At 35.8% G+C, this 23,527-nt stretch overlaps 1 protein-coding gene across 3 annotated transcripts in view; it reads left to right on the top strand.

The window, feature by feature from the left end:
- Nucleotides 1-23,010, top strand: part of Dmc1 (DNA meiotic recombinase 1) — a 36,324-nt gene extending 13,314 nt beyond the window's left edge. For all 3 annotated transcript variants that reach the window (XM_076855163.1, XM_076855161.1, XM_076855162.1), the window contains 7 exons: nt 1,501-1,573; nt 3,579-3,670; nt 4,619-4,692; nt 4,820-4,934; nt 5,576-5,636; nt 16,834-16,950; nt 21,880-23,010. In XM_076855163.1, the coding sequence (XP_076711278.1) occupies nt 1,501-1,573; nt 3,579-3,670; nt 4,619-4,692; nt 4,820-4,934; nt 5,576-5,636; nt 16,834-16,950; nt 21,880-21,949 (602 nt within the window). In that variant the 3' untranslated portion in view covers nt 21,950-23,010. The remainder of the gene's footprint in view (nt 1-1,500; nt 1,574-3,578; nt 3,671-4,618; nt 4,693-4,819; nt 4,935-5,575; nt 5,637-16,833; nt 16,951-21,879) is intronic.
- The last annotated feature ends 517 nt before the right edge of the window (nt 23,011-23,527 follow it).

Genomic DNA, 23,527 nt, shown 5'->3' with positions numbered 1-23,527 from the left:
TTCAGCATTTACTGTGTTCCTGACACTTTACATAATCTTATAATCTGAACAAATTTGTAAGAATATTGAAGCTCAGAGAGATCAAGTCAACTGCCTACAGTTGCCCAGATACCAGAGCTGGTTTTTGAATATGAAATGCTTGAGATACTGCACCAGGAATACCTGAATGGAAATTTAAAAAAAGGCAAATTGGTATATGAATGTGTTGGAAAGGAGAGGCATCCACTGTCTCAATTTCCCCATTCCATCTTTTCTATGTCATTTTATAAAATGACACAAAATCTATTGACCTCTGGAATTCTTTGCTTTCTGTGAAGTAAGGTTGGCCCTAAGAGAGACTTAAAAACAATTTTCCTAAGACAAAATAAGCAAAATATCTCCTTTTTCACAAAGACACTACTTTGCATTTCTTTGACTTACATAGCAAAAACTGGAATCAAAATGTCTGACTCCAGTGTTGGCTTTACCATTAATACCTGTGTGACCTTGGGCAAATTGCTTTGCCTCTCTAATTTTTCTCATCAGTAAAATAGAAATAATGATAGTGCCAAATCTTTAAAAAAGAAATAAATAAATTTCATTTATTTTAAAATGAAATAATGCACATACCTGGTACAAAGTAACTCACTAGTGTTAATTATTGCAGTGTGAAAAACAAATACATCTTAAATTTTTGTCATACATTAATTGAAAGTAACTTAAATGAGTTATAGAGCATAAATTATATTTGTCATTATTTCTTATAAAAAAGAAAATTAGTAGCCAGATGCATTGGTGCATACTTATAATCCCAGCTACTAGGGAGGTTAAGTTAGGAGAATTGCAAGTTCAGGAGCAGTCTGAGCAATTTAGCCAGATCCTGTCCCAAAGTTAAATTTAAAAATGACTGGGGATATAGCTCAATGGTAGAGTACTTGCCTAGCATTTGTGAGGAAGCCCTTTGGTTCAAATTCTAATATTGCCCTCCCCCTCAAAAAAAAAAAAATATTTGAATTCTACTTCCATTTCTTTGGAACAACTATATTGTATGAGTATTTTCCATAGTGAAAAATGTTGAAATTCTTTATTGAATTAATTTATCCCACAGAATACTTATTATTTCACCACTGATTAATAAAATGAAAAATACTGCATACTTTTTAGAAACTAAAGGATCATTTTTTTGGTTTTTTTGGGAGGGGGTACTAGGGTTTGAACTCGGGAGCACTAGGCCACTGAGCCACATCCCCAACCCTGTTTTGTATTTTATTTAGAAACAGGGTCTCACTGAGTTGCTTAGTGCCTTGCTGTTGCTGAGGCTGGCTTTGATCTCTCCTGCCTCAACCTCCCCTGCCACTGGGATTCCAGGCGTGCGCCACTGCACCTGGAAAGGATCATTTTTTTTCTTTATCAAATTTACTAAAGAATTGCAACCAGCATAAATTCAATTTGTATTTATATATTCATTAGTACAAAGTTTATTTACTCCTATTAATATTGACTTTTTAAATTGCCCCCTAGTGACGGCTCAACTTCCAGGAGCAGGTGGCTACTCAGGAGGAAAAATTATCTTCATTGATACAGAAAATACTTTGTAACCCTTTTATTTAAACAAGATGCTAACACAATATGATATAGTAATGTGACTAACAGAGAGTTTGTTTGAAATACGTAATTTTCATAATCATTCCATAAACCAGCAATAATGAGAAAAGCCAAAGGGAAAAACAATTACTGGTCAACTTCTCAAATCAATTTTTAGTTAGATTTTCATTTTCCACGTGGGATTGGTGTAAAACTGACAAAAAAAAGTGGTAGAGCATTCATATAGCACGTGCAAAGTGCTGAGTTCTATCCTTAGCACCACATAAAAATAAATATTTAAAATAAAGGTATTGTATTCAACTACAATGAGACGGGGGAGGGAATTATATCTTATTCATTTTAATCCTCTTCTCCAAAGAAATTTGCTCATAGAAGATAGAAGGATTTTTTTTAAAGAATGTATTGAATTATGTTTTCTAGAAATTTCCTTCTTTTTTTTTTAAGAGAGAGTGGGAGAGAGAGAGAGAATTTTTTAATATTTATTTTTAGTTCTCGGCGGACACAACATCTTTGTTTGTATGTGGTGCTGAGGATGAACCCCGGCCGCACGCACACCAGGCGAGCGGGCTACCGCTTGAGCCACATCCCCAGCCCCAGAAGGATTATTAATTCATTCAAACTATGGCCTCAAAGGGAAAATATGGAGAGAAAGAACACAAAAGGAAGAAGGGCAGAAGCTGTTTGAATCACAGAAAGAACTTTAGCTTAATAGAAGTGTGAAGTAGTCCAGAATACAAGGCGAGGCTGGAAAGGTTAGCCACAAAAGGCTTGGAAACCACACTGAGGGCATAAATTGCATACTTTTGCAAAAATCTAGGCAAGTAATGAGAAATTGATCTAAGTGGAAGAATGACAAAAAGAAAAGGACAAGAAACAGAAGGAAAATGACAGGATTTAATGATTGCATTTTTGGATAAAAAAAGTTTTGAGAAACCACTCGCAGGGATTTTGTTTAGATATTGGGAGAATAATGAGGCCAACAATATAATTGGAAAGATTATGTTTCAGAGAAAAGTGATGTTTCATTTTTTAAAATATTTTTATTTGTGAATTGACCTTTATTTAATTAATTTATTTATACGTGGTGCTGAGAATCAAATCCAGTGCCTCACGCATACCAGGCAAGTATTCTACCACTGAGCCAGCCCTGATGTTTCATCTTAATGAGCTTAATGTGAGGTACAGGAGGATATACAAATGGCAGTTGGAAGTACTGAACTCAGCTTGAGGAAGGGTGGGACCAGAAATATAGATTAATTAACCAAAGCAGGAAGAGAACTTGGAAGAGGGAAGAGAACTAAGAACACAACTTTGAGGTGTGGCTAAAATGAAGAACTTACAGAGGTAGAGGAGTAAGAGGCAATCTGGTTGTTGAAGCCAAGCAAATTAATGATTTCAAGAAGAAGAGAATAATCAATAATAGTATACAGAGAGGGAGAGAGAGGTTTTGGAAATATAGACTGTAAACTGAAAAACATCACTGATATTGGTCATCCAGAGTTCAAGGGTTAGGTTGCAGTAGGGTGAGGTGACGGAAGCTTCTTGCAAATAAATACTAAGGGAGTGAGGCACATGTAATTGCCCAGTGGATGAAAGAAGAAATACAGTAGTTGGAAGAGGTATTAGGTTCTTTTTAAAAATATTTTTTAGTTGTAGATATCTTTGTTTATTTATTTATTTTATATGTGGAGTTTAGGATTGAACCAGTGCCTCACACATGCTAGGCAAGTGCTCTGCCACTGAGCTACAGTCCAAGCCCCACCTCCTCACCATTTCTATGATGGTTATCACACTATATAAGGTAAATTCAGGCACTTGTGAAAAATAAAATCTGGTACAGAATTTAAGTGGTTACTAGGATCCTTCAGAATACTTTTGCATGTATACAGTTTTGGCTCTGTTACTTTACTTATTTAAGGTGTTATATTTTGTAGTTGTTGTGTACTTTTTTTTTGGAATTGATTTATTAGATCCTTAATCATGGCAAACTCCAGCCGTCCAGATCGCCTTCGGGACATTGCTGATCGCTTCAATGTAGACCATGATGCAGTACTGGACAATGTGCTGTATGCGCGTGCATATACCAGTAAGAGCCCCTGCAATTGGATGTTTGAATTATTATAAGTAGGCAGGACTCAGAGGCCCTGATTGAGTCATGCCCTGATTCCTGGCCCATAGAAATTGTGAGACAATAAATGTGTTTTGTTTTAATCTGCTAAATATGTGGTAAACTGTAATGTAACAACAGATCATTAATACGATCATTATTTCTGGTCAAAAGTGTCTGGGATTGGGGCTGGGGTTGTAACTCAGAGGTAGAGTGCTTGCCTAGCACGTGTGAGGCACTGGATTTGATCCTCAGCACCACAAATAAAAATAAAGATACTGTGTCAACAATAAAAATTAACAAATAAAATAACTAAAACAAATATTTTTTAAAATCTGTGATTTAAAATTATCCACTAAAATAGAGTTTCTAGGGATAAATTTTATAGTTTAATACTTTTAAAGACATATCTATCATTCTTTTTTTAAATTTAAAAAAGTTGACAACACTGATTTACAATTGAGTGACACAAAATTTGGACTGTTTTTCCTTGTTTTATTAACTTTTCTTCAAATTAGTTTTCCCACAAATTTTATCATCTGCTAAGTCCTCAGGTACTAAAATGCCCTCAAATAATTTCTTATTCTTTTGACTTTGAAATACAGAGGTGTGTGTGTGTGTGTGTGTGTGTGTGTGTGTGTGTGTGTGTGTGTTGCTGGGTATTGAATCCAGAACCTCATGCAAATATGTGAGGTATGAGCTCTACCACTGAGCTCTGCCCCCAGCCCCCAGAGCAACATTCTTTTTGGATAAGGTAGCATTTGCCATGCATGCTAAGGCAGGATATGCAATCATGTTTAGTAAAGTCATAAATAATTAAGAGAATCCTTCAAGGACTCTTTGTTGCCTGGTTCCCAGGGACACAAATGATCTTAGCCTGTGCTGGTCCTACCTTTTCTAATGCTTTCTTACTGCATTTTCCATTAGGTGAACATCAGATGGAGCTACTTGATTATGTAGCAGCAAAGTTCCATGAAGAAGCTGGCATCTTCAAGCTACTGGTATAAGCTTTTAAATATTGCTCACTCACAGAGCTATTTACCATATTTTTCTATTAATTCCTATATTTTAATGGACTTATTCCTTCTAATTTTGAATGTATATTTATTTTACATTAATCCTGTGCAGATCATTGATTCAATAATGGCACTTTTTCGAGTGGATTTCAGTGGTCGTGGAGAGTTGGCTGAACGACAACAAAAATTAGCCCAGATGTTGTCACGACTCCAAAAAATCTCAGAAGGTAAATCTTTTTTTTTTTTTTCAATATTTATTTTTTAGTTGTAGTTGGACACAATACCTTTATTTTATTTGTTTATTTTTATGTGGTGCTGAGGATCGAACTCAGGGCCTTGCATGTGCTGGGCAAGCGCTCTATTGCTGAGCCACAACCCCAGCTCTAAGAAGGTAGATCTTTAAAATAAAATGGCACTATCCAAATTACTATATGTTTTGCAGAGAAGCTCAGAATAATGTCAGGAGGTAATATTTTTTACCATCATGGAAATACAACTCTTTAATAAATAAAAAAAGGAAAAAAAAATTTTTTAAAGAAATACAACTCATGGGCTGGGGATATAGCTCAGCTGGTAGAGTGCTTGCCTTGCATTCACTAGGCCCTGGGTTCAATTCCCCAGCACCACAAAAAAAAAAAAAAGAAAGAAAGAAACACAACTCTTAAAATTAAAATATTGATTCTGACTTCGATAATAATAACAATAACTTTAAATAAAATAATTTCTGTTATCAATGAAAAATGGGAATATGATCTTATTTATAAAATAAATTCATGTATAATATTCCTAAGCTCTGAAACCTAAATGATGAACTTTTTATCTTCTTATTATCCTTCTCTAAGTTTCTTAATTTAATTTCTTTATGCAGAATATAATGTGGCTATTTTTGTGACCAATCAAATGACTGCTGATCCAGGAGCAACTATGACGTAAGCCCCAATATTCTGCTTTTGTAGTTTAGAGAGGTTTAGAGTTTAGAATAAAATAATTTCAAAATAATTACCCTTGATGTGAGTACAAATATATCACAAGTCACTTTATTGCAGAATGCATAGTATTTCATAATTGCAAATATTATGTGTTATCTGGAATCTTGTTTTTCTCTAATTCTTTATAAACTAAAGCAAGAGTTTATTTAGCAGTACTGCAGGCTACACTTTGATCTATGACTAAAGGCGAAATGAAAGACAATAAGAAAAAAAAATCCTAGGGAAATAAAAGCTTTTATTCCAGATACACAAATGGTTTCTATTACCTTGATAAATTGTTAGCCTAAAAACTAAAAAGCAGGCTTCCTTCAGGATATTCATGAGATATCTTTTTAAAAGGCCCTAGAGAGAAGCCTCCTGCTTCAAGAAACAATTTCAGTCTACATGAGTGAATTTGTTGAAGTATTTATGCACATAACAGAACTACTAATGGCTCTGTGTGGAAGATGGCAGGGAATAGAAGGATAAGGAAAAATCAAATAGGATAGTAAAAGCAGAAAATATAAAGAAAAGTTTGTTGTCATTATCCAAAAATTTGAGCATTATGGATCTGAATAGGCAGTCAAAATAACCCTAACTTTGTGATATTAAATTATTTTAAAGAACATTTTCTTTAGAAATTTTTTAACTGGAGGAAAGGTGCAAGATATGTGTGTGTGTGTGTGTGTGTGTGTGTGTGTGCGAGCATGCACATATATATGTATACAATGTACCAGGTTCGTCAATTAACATTTTATCTCATTTTTTCTCCTTTGTGTATGTGTATGTGTTGGTATGTACGTATCTATAAAATCTCTTTGTCCATACACACAAACATACTCATACATACACATGCACATACATATGTATTATTATTTTGATGTGTGAACGATTGTAAGGAGTTACTTTATTTCCTCTGATCATTGAGAATTATTTGCAGACACCATTAATCTTTACCTCTTAGAACTGCAGTCTATCTCTTCTAAGAAGAAGAATATTCACTTACATAACCACAATATAATTATCATAATCAGGATATTTAAGATTGGCATAGTAGTGTTATCTAATATACAGTGTCTTGCTGGGTATGAGGATGCCTGTCTGTAACCCCAGCAACTTGGGAGGCTGAGGCAGGTGGATTGCAGATTCAAGGGCAGCCTCTGCAACTTAGCAAGACCCTGTCTCAAAATAAAAAGGTCTGGAGATAATAGCCCTGTGGTAAAGTTCCCCTTGGTTTAATCCCCAACAACAACAACAACAAAGATAATATATATTACAGTTGTCTCCAGATATTATAATAATGTTCTTTATAGTTGTTTGTATGTAAACCATTTTAAAGGAGTTTGTTTTGTTTTTTTTACCCTCAGTTTAGGATCAGTTGAAGATCATGTTTTGCATGTAGTTGTCATATCTCTTTAGTCTTCTTTAGTCAGAACAGCTTCTCAACCTTTGTTCAATTTTTATGGCACTGACATCTTTTAAGAGCAATTTTGCAACATCCTCAATTTGGAGTTGATTTTTTTTGTTGTTATTTAAAATGCTAAGGCTGGGGATGTAACTTAGTGGTAGCATGCATCAAGCTCTTGGTTTGATCCCCAGCACCACAATAAATAAATACATAAATAAATAAGTGAAATGTTAAACACTTTGTGCAGAAAAACTCTATAAGTGATACACCTACCTTCTCAGTATATCATGTCAGGAGGCACATGATGGCAGTTTGTGACATTTTTAGGATGTTTGAGCATGTGATTAAGATGGAATTCATGAGATTTCTTCAGTGTAAAAGACATAAAAATTTCTTTTCATAAAAAGTAATTTATTGGGTGAGAATCTGAAGCTTTGTAAATATCTTCTTCTGCAATAGCTTTCACCATTTATTTTAGTATCTCATGCCTAAATCAGTTATTGTTTTGATGGTTGCAATACAAAGTGGTATTACTTTGAAACCAAGGCAACCTATTATATAGTAGCAGATGTATATGTTAGAAGATATTTGATATGCTAACGTAAATTCTATAAATTGTGCTGAAATGAATGTCTCTTTTTAGGCTTTTTCTAAAAGGTATTGTTGCATCTTCTGTAGTTTAATACATTTCTCGTTTTCAATACCTTTTATGAGTACTTTCTACTTAATTACAAGAGATTTCAACGTGATAATTATTAACTATACAAATGTTATTAAGAAAGTTAAAAGAGATGAGGAAGGGAACTGAGGTTCTAGCTCAGTGCTACAGTGCATGCTTAGGGAGACCTTTGTTCAATCCTTAGCACCAAAAAAAAAAAAAAAGATTGAGGAGGATAAATTCAATCATTTTTTAATTCAACATATATTTATTGAAAATCTATGTAATTGAGATTCTGGGAAATAATTCACTAGTGAACCAAGAGACAAAATCCCTTAGTCAGGCCTAGAGGTACACACTTTAATTCTGGTTACTTGGGAAGTTGAGACACGAGGATCGCAAGTTCAAGGACTGTGCAACTTTGCAAAAACCCTGCCTCAAAAAGAAAATTTAAAAATCTGGAAAGTAGCTCAGTGGTACAGCTTGCTTGCCTCGCACATGTGCGCTCCTGGGTTCAATCCCCAATACTGCAAAACAAAATAAAACAAAATTGTAAACATTTGCCTCCATAAAGAATAATAAAAAGAAGAAGAAGGATAAGTGTTGTCCATCTAATCCAACATTTTAAACTCTTGGTACGTTGAACATTGTCAGTAGTATAATCCTTGAGTGCCAAAAGCAACCTTCATAAAGTACTTCACAAAAAGAATAATTTTAAACCGAAGAGAAATGGAAGATTTTTAAAGGCTTGCTTTAAAAAGAAAAAATGACTCATTTGCTCAGAGGGAGGAAGTGGGTTGCATTCAAATAAAACAGCACAAGTTAAAGAGCAGTGTTCTGTCTTCAGGTGTGGGGGGGGAACATTGAAGAGGGCAAAACTGTCACTCTGGAGTTGGAAGGCAAAGGAAATTGGTAGAAATTAGGTCAGATAGGGGTGCTTTTTCTTATATTTGTAGAAAGTTTCAAAAAGAGTAAAACCATTTTGAATTAACTCTTAAAGATGATGAAAGGAGAAATCAAGAAATGACAGAAAGTTAATAATTGAAGAATGAGTTGGAAAGAGGAGGAGATTTGTAGTGAAGAGAGCTAAGTAACAGTCAAAGAAGGTAACAAAGGCTAGTATTTTTGTTGGATAGTCTGCTGTGAAACATCTCCTCCACCTAGCTGAGTTGTAAGGAAACAAGGTTCACCATAATTAGTATGTTCTAAAGTATATTAAATTATAACACTACAGATTAAATACATGTCTTCCTATAAAGCACAAAATTACTACATCTAAATGAAAAAAGCCAGGACAGTTTTAAACTAAAGAATTTCAAATGCTACTAGAAAAACCTCCCATAAAGAAAATATCTTTGTTTCTCTGTGTTGAGGAACTCCAAGCTGCAGCTCGCCTGGAGCCTGTCAGAGAAATATCAGTATAATTGGTATGAGTCCCTAAGTACACTGACAATAATTGAGGCTTATATCCCATGCATTATACTTGATTGCACATCGTATTAAAAAGGAACAAAATTATAGAGGCGTGGAGCTGCCATACGATAGAGCGAGCAGCAGCTCCTAGACAAGGCTCACAGATACAGACTTTAGAACTGAAATGATCCAACTGATGAAGGCCTGGGAAATAACAAGTCAGTTGCAGCCTGGGAAGCTGCACTTCGGGGCAAATAATGTCATGAACAACGAATAAGACCATGAAGTTGCCACCTACTTCTGTTGTGTATGTTTTCCTAAAACAAAAAGTCACCTCAGAACATTTGCAGGCTTACAAATGCACAGTTTATTCCCCATGCATGTCACCTACTGATTCACATCCTTAGCATAAATCAAGAGGTGATATGTTTAGAGAGAAAAAAAATATTAAACCAGGGTCACTAGTAAAGTGACTCTTTATAAAGCATTTAAACTATTTGAACTTATTCTCCCCCCAAAATGATTTTTTGCTAGGTACTTTCATGACTTATCTTATATGTGACCACAGTGTATCTCAGCCTCCATGGGTCTCTCTGTCATTTTCTGTGAACCCAATTTCAATATGTGGCTACATTCTTTCCACCCAACAAAAAACTAGAATTCCATCTTCAAATTTTTGGGGAAAAAAAATGAAAGTTTTTTTTTTTTGGGGGGGGAGTTGTTTGTGTGTTTCATATATTTTAGGGAGCAAACAGAGGGAAGTGTTACTTAACAAACTTCTTAAACATAACACTCTTTTTAAAAATGCATCTCTTTATCCCCCAAATTCTTCTCTCTTGACAGTCCTCTTTTTTCTCCATGTTCCCTTAATTTCAAAGCCTCCTCCTTCTTGGGCTAGTTCATTCAGCCCTCCTCTCCTCTATGGACCCGTTCTCAAAAATTCCATCTATAAACTTGACCCTTACAAGTCAAAAGCACCAGTGCCTGTTGTCCTCAGGCTTGCCCTAGCCTCTGTCTCTCAGGGTCCATACTCCAACAAAAATATGAGTAAGTATTATGAGTATTCCTCACTTATAAAAGTGGGAAAGGAGGCTCAGAGTACTTAATACTTCTCAGTCACACGGTTTAAAAAAGAAAAATTAGGAAAGCCAGGATTTGCACCCAGGTGTCTGATGTTGATGTTCTTTCAGTCTCACCATGAAGCCTCCCATCTCACCCCATCCATAACTTTGTACCTCATGACCTCAGCATCTTAATTTGAAGTTGGTAAACCAGAATGTTCTGGGTCAACACAGAACTACCCTCAATGATATAATATTCTGTATTCTGTTCAACCAGTGTGGGAGAAATGAATAGTCTCTCTCAGTCCCTCTTTATCTCTAATATCCACCCGTCTCTTCTTCCTCCTCATTGTACTCGCTGTCTTCTGAGAAAACGAGGAAAGTAAGTAAGGGAAAAGAAAACATTAAAAAAGAGAAAATAGAGAATAGGGTAATGGAGGGATGTGGGTGGTTTTCTGATGCTGTTTTAACTTGGTCAGAAATAGAAGTAAATTAAAGCCCTCTAAAGAATGTGAAGTGCTATTACACCTTCTTGTACTTCACCTCAAGACTTAGCTGCTAGAATACTCAAGAAGGTCAAAGAAACATGAAGAAAAATTTCTTAGTCTACATTTCATTGAAAAAGTGAGTGTTTAAACTGAATCATTTAATTAAATTATGATAGTTTTCATTTATTGAGGATCTCTTATGTGCCAGGATTGCTGTGAGGTTAAAGCTAATGTGTAGAAATGACCAGGTATAGTTCCTGGCACATAGTAGGCTCCCAATGGATCATATTAAACATATCTTGAATTTTCACCACGTCACTAAAAGGTAAGATCTTTTTATTCCCATTTCACCATGAAAGAAACTGAGGTTTCTAAAAGTAAGTATCTAACCCAAGATAAATAGGTAATCAGTGTTGGGGTAAGGATTAGGAAAGTAGATAATAATATCAAGTGTAGTCACTGGTCTAGTGCTTTACCTCAATTATTTTAATAACTGTCCTATCAGGTACAGTTATTATTGCCTATATAAAATGAAGAAACAGAATAGCTAAATAATTTTTTTCTGAGGTCACATAGCTGACAAATCAGAATTTGAACTCAGGACAAATCCAAAGCTTATATGCCATACAGTACACCAGGGTTGTACCTGTCAAAGGGAAGGCAGGCATCCCGTCACCTGAGAGGCTTTGCAGGGACATATCCACTACTCTGGTTACCTGACTATGATTTAGGACCTTCAGCCTTGCTGCCAGAGATTTTATTAAGTCAGTCTGCTGAGAACTAATGCATTTCTCCAGGGCAGACTCACATTAATTAAGTTCATGAAACTCAATGAAAAAACCATAAAACCAGTTTGTTGATAATGAAAAACATAACTACATTTGAAGTTCATGTGACTAGTAAGCATGTAGGTAGACTTTTATCAGAATCCAAATTTTAATCTGTAATTATTTACTAAATAATAAATTAGAGCCCAAGCAAAGGGAAATAAATTAGATGATTTAAATAATGTCTGTCACATAGTGAGTGAGGACTCAGTAACTCTTGGTTATCATTATGATTAATATTCATGTACACCATAGGGGAGGTTCATGAATCTTCTAAACTTAAATGAAAATTTTATGTGTGTGCATATATGCATTTTGCTGGAGGAGAATCCAACTCTTTTTTATTAAATTATCAAAGTATTGATGACCTGTAATAAACATTAAAAGCCATAAATTCTACACAGAATCCTAAATACCCTACCATGATAGAGCAAACAAAATTGAATTAACTTGAAATTCTCTCAAGTCTAAGGTTTTTTATGCTGTATCACAGTCTATTTTGATTAACATCTCAGTTTATCATTTTTGATAACTTTTTATCCCTATAATATCTTTTCTATAGCTCTCCTTAGCCCTTTTGCAAATCCTATAATTTATTTCCCCATACAGTCCATCTCCCTTAGAGATAACCATCTTAATGTTCAGGCTTTCACCTGTAATAATCCGTGACAAGCAGCAGCACCTATTCTCTTCTGTGCATAGGGCATCACACTAGTAACAGCTGACAGTAGTTCACATAGAAAAAAACCACAGAACATCTACAAGCTCCAGCTTCATGCTCTTCTTAAAGTTATTTGTCATGGCCAGGGGATGGAGAATTACCTTAATGGTGGTGGGGGATCAATCTCCTTTTATATTTACCTTTCTGTCAGAGTACCTTTCAAAAGTTACATGATTTAAAGCTTCTTTGAAGAGATGTCACAAATGTGTCCAGAAAGACCTAGATCAGGGAGAGCCAAATTATCTTCTCAGAATTTATTCCACAATGTTAATGGAAGACATTCTACATTATAGGCACTTTTTTAGACACTGGAGTTATGAAGATGAACAAGGATTGAGAGTATAATAATGGAGTACGCTTTAAAAGAGAAATACACACTGTGCCAGAAGACCATACAGGGGACGGAAGATCAGGCAAGGGTCCCTAGAAGGAATGGCCCTTGAAGGATGAGTAGGAGCTGCATGAGCAAACCCAGTAGAACAAGGTTTTCATTTTAGAGAGAACAGTGTGTGCAAAGGCACTGAGGTATAAGAAGACTTGCTTAAATAAGAAAATTTTTAAAAAAGAAATTTGAGAGGTAAGAGGGAAAAATGAGTGCAAATGTAAATGAGTACATAGGCCGAATATTAGCTTTCCATTACTATAACAAATACCTAAGACAATCAACTTATAAATAGAAAAATTTTATTTTAGCTCACAGTTTTAGAGGTTCTAGTCCATGATCAGGCAGACCCATTGCTTTTAGGCCTCTGGTGGGTACGTCAGATGTCAATGGCAGGGAGTTTACGGCAAAGCAAAACCACACCTTATCGCTAGAAAGAAAATGAGAAAAAGGAAGAAACCAGAATCTTATGTTTGCTTTCAAAGGCATGCTCCCAGGAACCCAAATCCTCTGATATGCCCCACCTCTTAAAGGCTTCACAACCTCCCAACGATGCCACTTTGGGGAACAATCCCTTATTAACATATGGGTCTCTGGGAGACATTTAAGATTCAATTTATAGCAGTTTTGGGTGTGAGAAACATACTCACATGTCCAACTCAAAGAATGGACTGAGAGACAAAGGAAAGGAGAAAGTAAGGCTTTAATTTAATGATAGTCTTGGAAGATTGTTACAATCAGTATTTTATCCCCTAAAGCACAATACCCCTACCAGATCCTCATTGACTGAGAACTATGGGATGCACAACCTTCCCAAACCTTGCCTAGGTTATTTAAAGAAATATATCTTTAGTTATTCCAACCTATTTTGTTCTCTTGTGGTGGGAAGGCCTTTCTGGGATTGAGTGCATTTTGGCATGTATGACGTTTATCTTTGTTGGTCAGGAAGGCCCTTTCCCCTCCCCTCCTGTAGTCAAGGGGCTGTGAATCTGTCACAGTCAGATGCTGACTGCTGGTAACCATTTGTTCTATTTCTTCTTACACTGATTTTCTTATATCCTCAGTAATTTTATATTTAAGGCTAAAAACTGTATTCTGAAATTGGACCACCACTTTCTATTTCTCACAGTGGGTAGAAAGAAGAGGAAGTTGAGGGAGCTTCCCTCTGAGGGCCTTTGTTTTCTTTATGAAGTAGCAGGCAGTGTCATCCTAGGTGAAGGGATAAGAATGAAAAGGGGGCTTAAGGAGATAACTGTGGAAAGAGAAGTGAAGCTAACCATGGAGGAGAATCACTGAGTAGTATTGAGACAGCCTGTGAGAAGCAATAACATAGCTGTTGAGACTTCTGTAATATCCCAGCAACTTAGGAAGCTGAGGCAGGAGGAAAGCCATTTATTTTGAGCCCAGCCTCAGCAACTTAGCAAGACGCTGTCTCAAAATAAAAAAATAAAAAGGGCTGGGGATGTAGTTCAATGATAAAGTACTCCTGAGGTTCAATCCCCAGTACCCCAAAACAAACAAACAAACAAATAAATTAAATAAAGACCTCTTTCTGCCCATTTGCCCATTTAGCTAACCCTAACCCTGACTGTTTTCTCTTATCTCCTCAAATGGAACTTTCCAACTGGTCTCAATTTTATTTTTATCTATTTACTGTGAAAGCACTAATTTTTTCTGAAGTCAAATATTTTTAGAATTTCTGTAGATTTGATATCTTAAGCTCAGAAAACATTTGTGAGCACCAACCTTGTAGCTGGTTGCTAACACACTAAATGCAATGTGGTTTGCTCTTAAGAAACTTAGTGATAGACAGTAAGAGAGGGAGCAAGAAGGAATATAAGAAGTAAGTGAATGACAGTACTAAAAACAGAATATGAACAGCGCATTACAGAAGCATAAATCATTATATTGTTTGCAGGTTCAGTGTCCAGAGCCCAGCTGAGAATACCATCAGGGCCTAAATTTTTTTTTTTTTTTTTTTTTTTTGGTACCAGAGAGTGAACTCAGGGACATTCAACCACTAAGCCACATCCCCAGCCCATTTTGTATTTTATTGAGAGACAGTGTCTCACTGAGTTGCTGAGCGCATTGCCATTGCTGAGGCTGGCTTTTAACTTGCGATTCTCCTGACTCAGCCTCCTGAGCTGCTGCGATTGATTTTTTTTTTTACTTGTAGGTGGACATAATACCTTTATTTTATTTATTTATTTTTATGTGGTACTTAGAATGGAACCCAGTGCCTCACATGTAGGAGGCAAACGTTCCACCACTGAGCCCCAGCTCTTACAGGGTTCTTTTAAGACCATGAAGAACCACCCACAGGAAGGAGTGACCCAGAAAGTTGAGAGCCACTCCACTAAAAAAAGTGACATCGATCTGTAAGCATTATGGAGATAACTCACTTCCTCATTTCTTTCATCCTGCTGTGATACTTGATTGCTTTCATGAACCTGCAGCTGCTGGAAAAGCAGCCCAGCCTTCTGATTCCTCACTGTCTGGCTTTGCTTTCTTTTCTTTCTTTCTTTCTTTATTTTTTTAAAAATTTTTTTAGTTGAACATGGACACAGTACCTTTGTTTAGTTATTTATTTATTTTATGTGGTGCTGAGGATCAAACCCAGTGTCTCACATGTGCAAGGCAAGTGCTCTACCAATGAGCCACAACCTCAGCCCCTTCTTTTCTTTATTTTTTAAAAATATTTTTAGTTGTAGATGAACACAATACCCTTATTTGTTTGTTTGTTTGTTTATATGCAGTTCTGAGGATCAAACCCAGTGCCCCACAGTGCTATGCAAGCACTCTACCATTGAAACACAACCCCAGTCCCTGAATTTACTTTCTTGATAGTGTTTCACTTAAAATTAACTGTTCTTGTTCATATTTTATATTTGATAAATCTTAACCAATTTCATCCATCCCAGCCAGGAATTTTCTGGTTTTAACCTCTGAGCCATTTAATCAAACAGCAGTTTATGTCAGCAAACTCCTTTACCCAAGAACTTCTTCCACCAACCTACAACCTACATATTTAACCTCATGCCAATCAGCCACATTCTCACTACACCAAGCCTCAAGCTTAGAGTAACAAGAATCTTGAACATCATGGAGCAAGCACAATTTGAGTTAACTTAAAACTACACTTTCCCAGAGCTAAAGCTATATTAATCATAGTTTATTTTGGTCAAGTATAGCTAGCTAGTTTACACTCAGTTCTCTTTATTAATGATTTCTAGGTTTTCTTCTGCAGCAGTTGAGCTGATCATATTAGTTTCTGCCCCCTCCACATTTTAGTAATATGATGAATTACTAATTACTTGTGTTGAACCATCCTTGCATTCCTGGGATATATTCTGCATTGTCATGGTATATACTCCTTTTGATATACTGCTGGATCCAATTTGCTAGTACTTTGTTGAGGATTTTTGCAACTAGGCTTTTTAAAAAGATTTCCATTAGGGTCATTAAGAAACTCATTTCTTGCCATGTAATAGTCCCTTATGATTATATTTCTCAAGATGAGTTCAATGGTATTTATAACTTCCTTGTCATTATAATGTTTTTTGAATTCTTGAATCATAGAGCTTATTTCTTAAATATCCTTATTTAGAGAAATAAACTTTAGGCAACAATAATAAAGACAAAGATACTCCAAACATCATTCTCAAATGCATGATCAGCACAGCACTGAAGGGTTCCATCACACAGTTATTCAACAAAAGAGGTTCTCAATCTGCTTTCATGTACACAGCTTAACAGAGACAGCTTGGGTAGTTCTTGTCCATTACACTAGAATAGTGCCTGACACTTAATGGGCCATTGAGAAATATTTTTGATAAATAAAGGAATAAATAAATACAGTCTTTGTATTTTGTAAAGAATAAAATTTCTTAATCTCAAGTTTATCCTGACAGTGACTAATGTTTTATTTGTGCTTTTTCAATAGTATTTTCTTCTTAAAAAGTCAAACAAAACATGAGCTATTTGTCATAAGAATCTCAGGAATCTGAGCTACATGGTAATAGGATAGATAGTAGCTCCACCCCCGCCCCACAGCACTGTTTATGAACAGGCCTCTACTTGTTTAGAATACACTTCTACTCCATCTCCTACCATACTCCACAGACAGGTGGCCTTGTAATTGCAAATATTCATGTGTATAGTTCATGTCATGAAGACTGAATAGAGGTTTTATTAATTCAGCTTTCAGGCAGACCCAAAAAAACCCATTGGGGGACACATTCTGGCTCATGCTTCAACAACAAGAATAAGCTTGCGCAAAGGAAGAGGAGAACTGAGAATTGCCAAGATTTATGACAGGTAAATATTTTCTTATTCTTCATCAGATTTTTGTGCATATAGTTTTAAACAGAATTGTTGCTCCTGAGAGGCTATAATTATTCTGCTGGCAGATGCTACATATTTGAGTTTCCTTTCAAAAAATTATGCAATGATTGGGAAGTTATACTGTGTGCTAGGTCCTAGGGATCCAGGGATTCTGTTGACACATATATTTGGTCTCTGACCTCTCAGTGAAGTAGAGAATGAAATCACATCAATTCCAATTAAAGGGTGCACGGTGCCAGCGAAGTAGAGTATGGGAAAATATTCTCTCCTTTCTCTTTGTACATTAATGGCATTTGCTTTCAGGTTTCAGTAAATATCACTTTCTCAGAGATTCTTTCCCTAATCCTCGTGGTACAGGATATACTAAATGATATCCTTTATTTCCCACTGTACTTTAATTAAGAATTATAGGCTGGTTGATGTGCTCAGTGGTAGAGCACTTGCTTTTCATCACCTGTCCGTATAAAAGACCAAAATACATATAGCTATGTTCTAGGGAGCTTCCAGCATCTCTAAAAATTTACTGTAAACACAGGGCATGATGGTATACACTTGTAATCCCAGTGTCTTGGAAGCCTGAGACAGGAAGATCTCAAGTTTGAAGTCAGCCTCAGTAGCTTAGCAAGGCCCTCAGCGATTGAGTAAGAGCCTGTCTTGAAACAAGGGCTGAGGATATAGCTCAGTGGTAAAGCACCTCTGGGTTAAATCCCCAGCACTAATAAATAAATAAATAAATAAATAAATAAAAATAGATCACTGCAAATATGGGTGTAGCTCAGTGGTAGCATTTGTGTTTAGCAAGCACAAGGCCCTTGGTTTAAGCCTTAGCACAAAAAATATATATATTTAAATATGGCAGATGTTCTTTGTTGAATTCAATAGACAGTTCCATCTTGTTACTGAAATTTCTTGGTCTATTTCATGTACAGAATACTATGCCTAGAACTTTCCCAAACACTTTTCACCCTGAATTGTAACTCACTGTTCACTTTACATCTCCCTGACAACAGGGACTGAGTCTGATTCACTAATGTCCAAGAACCTAGCCTGGGACTTGGTACATTATAGACACTCAGTAGCTATTTGTTGAATTTACAAATGAATAAACTTAAGCTAAATGTTCAGTCATTTGTACGAACAGCTTTTGCCATTCTTACAGTCCTAGGAAGCTGTTTGGGCTCTACAAATTCAATAAAAAATAGTTATAGTAAATTATCATAGAGATTAGTTATGTCAAGTTCCCATAAACTTGATTCAAATCAGCAAAACCAGATCAGAGCTTAAAATATCAAAACTCAGCTATGTATCATGTATTCATTTCTTGTTAACCCCTATCGATTTCTTATGATGAATTCTCCTTGAATTCTTTGAATAGAGAAGATGATAACACTAATAATGATATCTAACATTTAGTGGCTACTATGTGCTAGGCCTTGCTCCAGGTGATTTTTATATTTTATTTCATCATTTATAACAACCACCCTAAGAGGTAGTAGTTATTATCCCCATTTTATACATGAGGTAACCAAGGCCACAAGAAGTTAAACAGTGCTCCTTTCAAGTCTATTTTAAACATAGAAGCCAGAGTGAACCTTTGTAAAACTGTTGGATCATATCTGTCCTGTGTTTAAAACCCCATCAGTAACTTCCTATTTCCACTCAAAACAAAAGCCCAAGTCTCTAGGGAGTCTGCATAGCAATCTGTGGATGGCCCTGTTCCTCTCCATCTCCCACTAGCTCACTGCGCTTCATCCTCAGTGGACAGGCACTCTGTAGTCCAATAAGCATGCCAGGAACTATTGTACCTTAGAGTCTTTGTACTTGTTCCTTCTGCCTGGATAATGCCACCCTCATAGTCCCCTCTCTGCTTATCTCCTTCATCTACTTCAAGGGTTTGATCAAATGTTGCCTTTTCAACAAGGCCTGCCTTAACCTACTGATCAAAACTGCAACTGAGGGGCTGGGATTGTGGCTCAAACCCGGGCATGCCAGGTGAGCGCGCTACCGCTTGAGCCACATCCCCAGCCCTGAAAAGTAAATATTAAAAAAAAAAAACCTAATTCCCACATTTTTTTAAAGAAAGAGAATTTTTAAATATTTATTTGTTAGTTTTCAGTGGACACAATTTTTTTTATGTGGTGCTGAGGATTGAACCCAGCGCCTAGCGCATGCCAGGCGAGCATGCTACTGCTTGAGCCACATCCCCAGCCCTAATTCCCACATTTCTAATCTCCCTTACTCAACTCTATTTGTCTTTCCCTATAGCACTCATTTTCTAACATAACACACCTGTGCCATTATTTGTTATCTGTCTCAACCCTCCCCAAATATAAGTTCCATAAAGGCAGAGATCTTTCTCTATTCTTTTCTTCACTTACAGATCTCAAGTGCCTACCACAGGGATATAATAGGTACTTGATAAATATTTTCTTACTGAAAAAAATTAATGTACTTATGCCGTATCACACAACAAATTAAAGATAGAACCAGGATTAGAATCTATGCTGTCTGAATATCTATGCATTTTAAGTCATTACACTATTTCTTACCTAACTGAGAAATAGTATAATAGAAGTAGCTATTTAGACTAGTTATAGTTAATCTACTATAGTTACTCTTATGGCTTCAACTACTACTTTTAAATAAATATAAAATAAAAATTCTTTCTTTTCTTTTTTTTCTTTTTTTGGGGGGTAATACTGGAGATTTTCAGGGGTAACACTGAGCTATACTCTCAGACTTTTTTATGTTATATTTTTAAATAGGGTCTCACTAAGTTCTGAGACTGGTAACCCTCCTGCCTCAGTCTCTCCAGCATTTCTTACTTAACGAGAAAAAGAATCTCCAAGAATTGGGCAGAAAAGGGTTCTCAGAAGAATTTCCAGATGTGCAGAAGTTAACCTAATCTGGGCTATGAGTTTGGCTCAGTGGGAAAAGCACTTACCTAGCATGCCCCAGATCATGAGTTCAATCCCCAGCACCACATTAAAAGAAAGAAAGAGAAAGGAAAAAGAATTAACCCAATCCTCCTTTCCCTTGAATAGTTTCTGCTGTAGCTCTCCTGCCCCTCAATTATACATTTTTTTCTTTCAAATTTTTTTAAACATTTATCTTTTAGTTGTAGTTGGGCACAATACCTTTATTTTATTTATTTATTTATTTATTTATTTATTTATTTTTAAAGAGAGAGACAGAGAGAATTTTTTTAATATTTATTTTTTAGTTATCGGCGGACACAACATCTTTGTTTGTATGTGGTGCTGAGGATCGAACCCGGGCCACACGCATGCCAGGCGAGCGTGCTACCGCTTGAGCCACATCCCCAGCCCTATTTATTTATTTTTATGTGGTGCTGAGGATCGAACCCAGGGCCTTACACGTGCTAGGAGAGTGCTCTACCACTGAGCCACAACCTCAGCCCTCTTTCAGACCTTTAAATGAGCAAATAAAAACCCCACTTTTCTTTCTTTTATTTTCTTTTTTTTGGGGGGGTGATACTGGAAATTTTCAGGGGTAACATTGAGCTATACTGTCAGACCTTTTTTATGTTATATTTTTAAATAGGGTCTCACTAAGTTCTGAGACTGGTTTAAACTTGTAACCCTTCTGCCTCAGTCTCTCCAGTCACTAGGATAACAGGCATGATCCACTACACCCTGCAAAAGCTCCACTTATTTTAATCCATTTAGCATACTTGAGATAATAAACTTTAAAAACAAATAAATCTATTGAATTCAAAGTAAGAACAAAGTTTTTAAAAAAAAACTACAATAAGATAAAAAGGTATACAGATGGTCAAGTTTCTGAAGTATTTGATTCTGATTCTATTTTAAGAACAAAACAAATCAATCTTAGTTCAACTATTTTGTGTGGCTTCTTTCTATTTTAGCTTCTTGTCTTTAGAAAGAACTTCCATTTAACTTTCTGCCATTTCTAAGTAGCTGATTGAGTGGTTTTCAATCAAGTCCAAAAAGTTATTTTGTGTTTGGCACAGTGGCGCATACCTGTGATCCCAGCTATTTGAGAGGGCTAAGACAGGAGGATCCCAAGTTCAAGGTCAGCTTGAGAAATTTAGTGAGATCCTCAGCAACTTAGCAAGGCCTCAAACTAAAATAAAAAATGGTCTGGGGATGTAGCTCATTGGTAGAGCCCCTGGGTTGAATACCCAGTACTACCAAAAAAAGAAAAGAACAAAAAGTTCAAAACTCATTGCAGCAACTTAGTGAGTCCCAGTATCAAAATAAAATTTAAAGGGCTGGGGATATAGCTCAGTGGTAGAGCACTTTCTTAGTATGCATGAGTCCCTGTGGGTTCATCCCCAGCACTGGAAAAAATTTTTTTATTTTGTAAGACCACTTAGGTCTTCTTACTCAACTTCAGTTTTAGTCCAGCAAGACCTACCTTATCTGTAGCTATCTTCAGAGGAGACACTTCTGCTATTTCCTAAGGGAAATAACCTTATCCATTGCTCAAAACTACACTGCCTATTCTCTACCCTTCAAATAAAACAAAACAAAAACATTTCAAAGTCTTTTACAGTTTTCCCCTACATTAGTCTAATCAGTAAATGGTACATACTCACTCCTATAGAATCAGGCCCCTCAGGCCCATCTAGGCAATGCCTGACTCTACACTGAAAGAACACTCAGTTACCCCTTTTGCTTATTTATAAGTTTGGGGTAATTTTTCTTGACATTCAGAACCTTACGTGTAGAAGTTGGTTAACAAATATTTGTGAAGGTGGATAATACTTTTAGGTAAATTCTGTAGTCCACATTTAGCTGTACTGACTGTGAAGTCTCAGGAGACTCAGACCGATAGGAGCAGGATGCCTGTGACATGAATATAGTATTTATAGAAGTAAAGCTTTTTATAAACTTCTGTTCCCTTGTATTCTGTTAGCCCTGAGATGCCTGAAAATGAAGCCACCTTCGCAATAACTGCTGGAGGAATTGGGGATGCCAAGGAGTAGGTGGTGAATTGATGCAAATTGCTTCTCAGTGCTTATTAGGAGCTGAAGAGATGGAAAAGCAGTCTTGCATTTCAGATCTTGAAATAAGAATTTAGTTTTTTCATATGTTATTAAAGGAAAGTCAGCAAAAGAATTACATTTTATATTTATCTTTAAAGTCTCTGATATATAGCTATACATTGCATGTCATTTCAAGAATATACACATATATTCCTGAATTGTTTATACTAGGTGCATGTATGTGTGTTTATCTACTTAACAGAAACTAGTTGGGGAAGGGATGCCACATTGCTTCACTTTCATTTTTCTAAGTGAACCACTAAGCAAAGTGAAGGTCTGGGAGCTCAAAAAGCCCCATTCTCCTGCAGACTTCCCCTCAGTACTCTACTACTGTGCTACATCCCTAGCCCATTTTTAATTTTAATTTGATACATTAGCCTTGCTAAGTTGCTGAGGCTCTCACTAAATTTCCCAAGCTGACCTTGAACTTGGGATCCTCCTGTCTTAGTCTCCCAAATAGCTGGGATCACAGGTATGCACTACTATGCCCAACACAAAATAACTTTTTGGACTTGATTGAAAACTACTCAGTCAGCTACTTAGAAATGGCAGAAAGTTAAATGGAAGTTCTCTCTAAAGAAGACAAGGAGCTAAAAAAGAAAGAAGCCACATAAAGTAGTTGAACTAGGATTGATTTATTTTGTTCTTAAAATAGAATCAGAAGCAACTACTGTGGGGAAGTACTGGGGCACAGTACTGCTGACTTACAGAGCTTGATGCTCTTCTGCAGTAGGAAGATGGTTAAGCAGACAATGTTTATAGATACCAAAAAAAAAGCTTTTTAAATTTACACTATCAAACTATGTAGTCACCTTAATAACAACAGAAAAAAACATTAAATTAAGCCAAATTTTAAATCATTTGACCTTTTGACAAGATGAAATTACTTTTAAAAGGTATTTCTGATGCATGCATATTCTCTTGGGAAGGTAAAAAAGTAATTAGAAAATTTATGATATTGGATAATAAAGGTAATATGATTTTTATATTTTAAGTTTTGGGTAGAGAATTAAAAATATTTTTTAAATGTTAAAGTTAAATTTAAAATTTCTGAATAGTAATTTTAGAAATGTATAAAAGACTATTGTTGCTTTTAATTGTTAAACAAATAAAATCTATTTTTCAAAATATTTATATGATGAAATATTTAAAATTAAAGATTAATGAATGATATATACAAGAATAATCTTTATAGACTTCAGATTTAATCTTTCATGTTGCATTAACTTATATGAAAATTCAAGTATTAAAAGCACTTTTTTATAAAATTTATTTGATTATCCATTAAGTCTCTTGCTCACTAGTTGTTTCTGAATGCTAAGTGCTGAGGACTATACAAAGAAAGATGGTTCCTGCCTCGAAGAATGTACACTAGTTAGAAGACTAATTTTTATAAAAATAAGAAAGCAAATTACTATATAATTATTTTGTCAGTCGCATGATCTTGAATTCACCCTTAAAAGAAAAGTAGAAATCCAAAAGTGGCAGAGAAAAGGTATCAGAGAGCACTTACAAAGG

Source organism: Callospermophilus lateralis, chromosome 4 (assembly GCF_048772815.1).
Source record: "Callospermophilus lateralis isolate mCalLat2 chromosome 4, mCalLat2.hap1, whole genome shotgun sequence".
NCBI lineage: Eukaryota > Metazoa > Chordata > Mammalia > Rodentia > Sciuridae > Callospermophilus > Callospermophilus lateralis.
The sequence above is the reverse complement of the archived record's forward strand: the minus strand, read 5'-3'. Positions and strand labels throughout refer to the sequence as shown.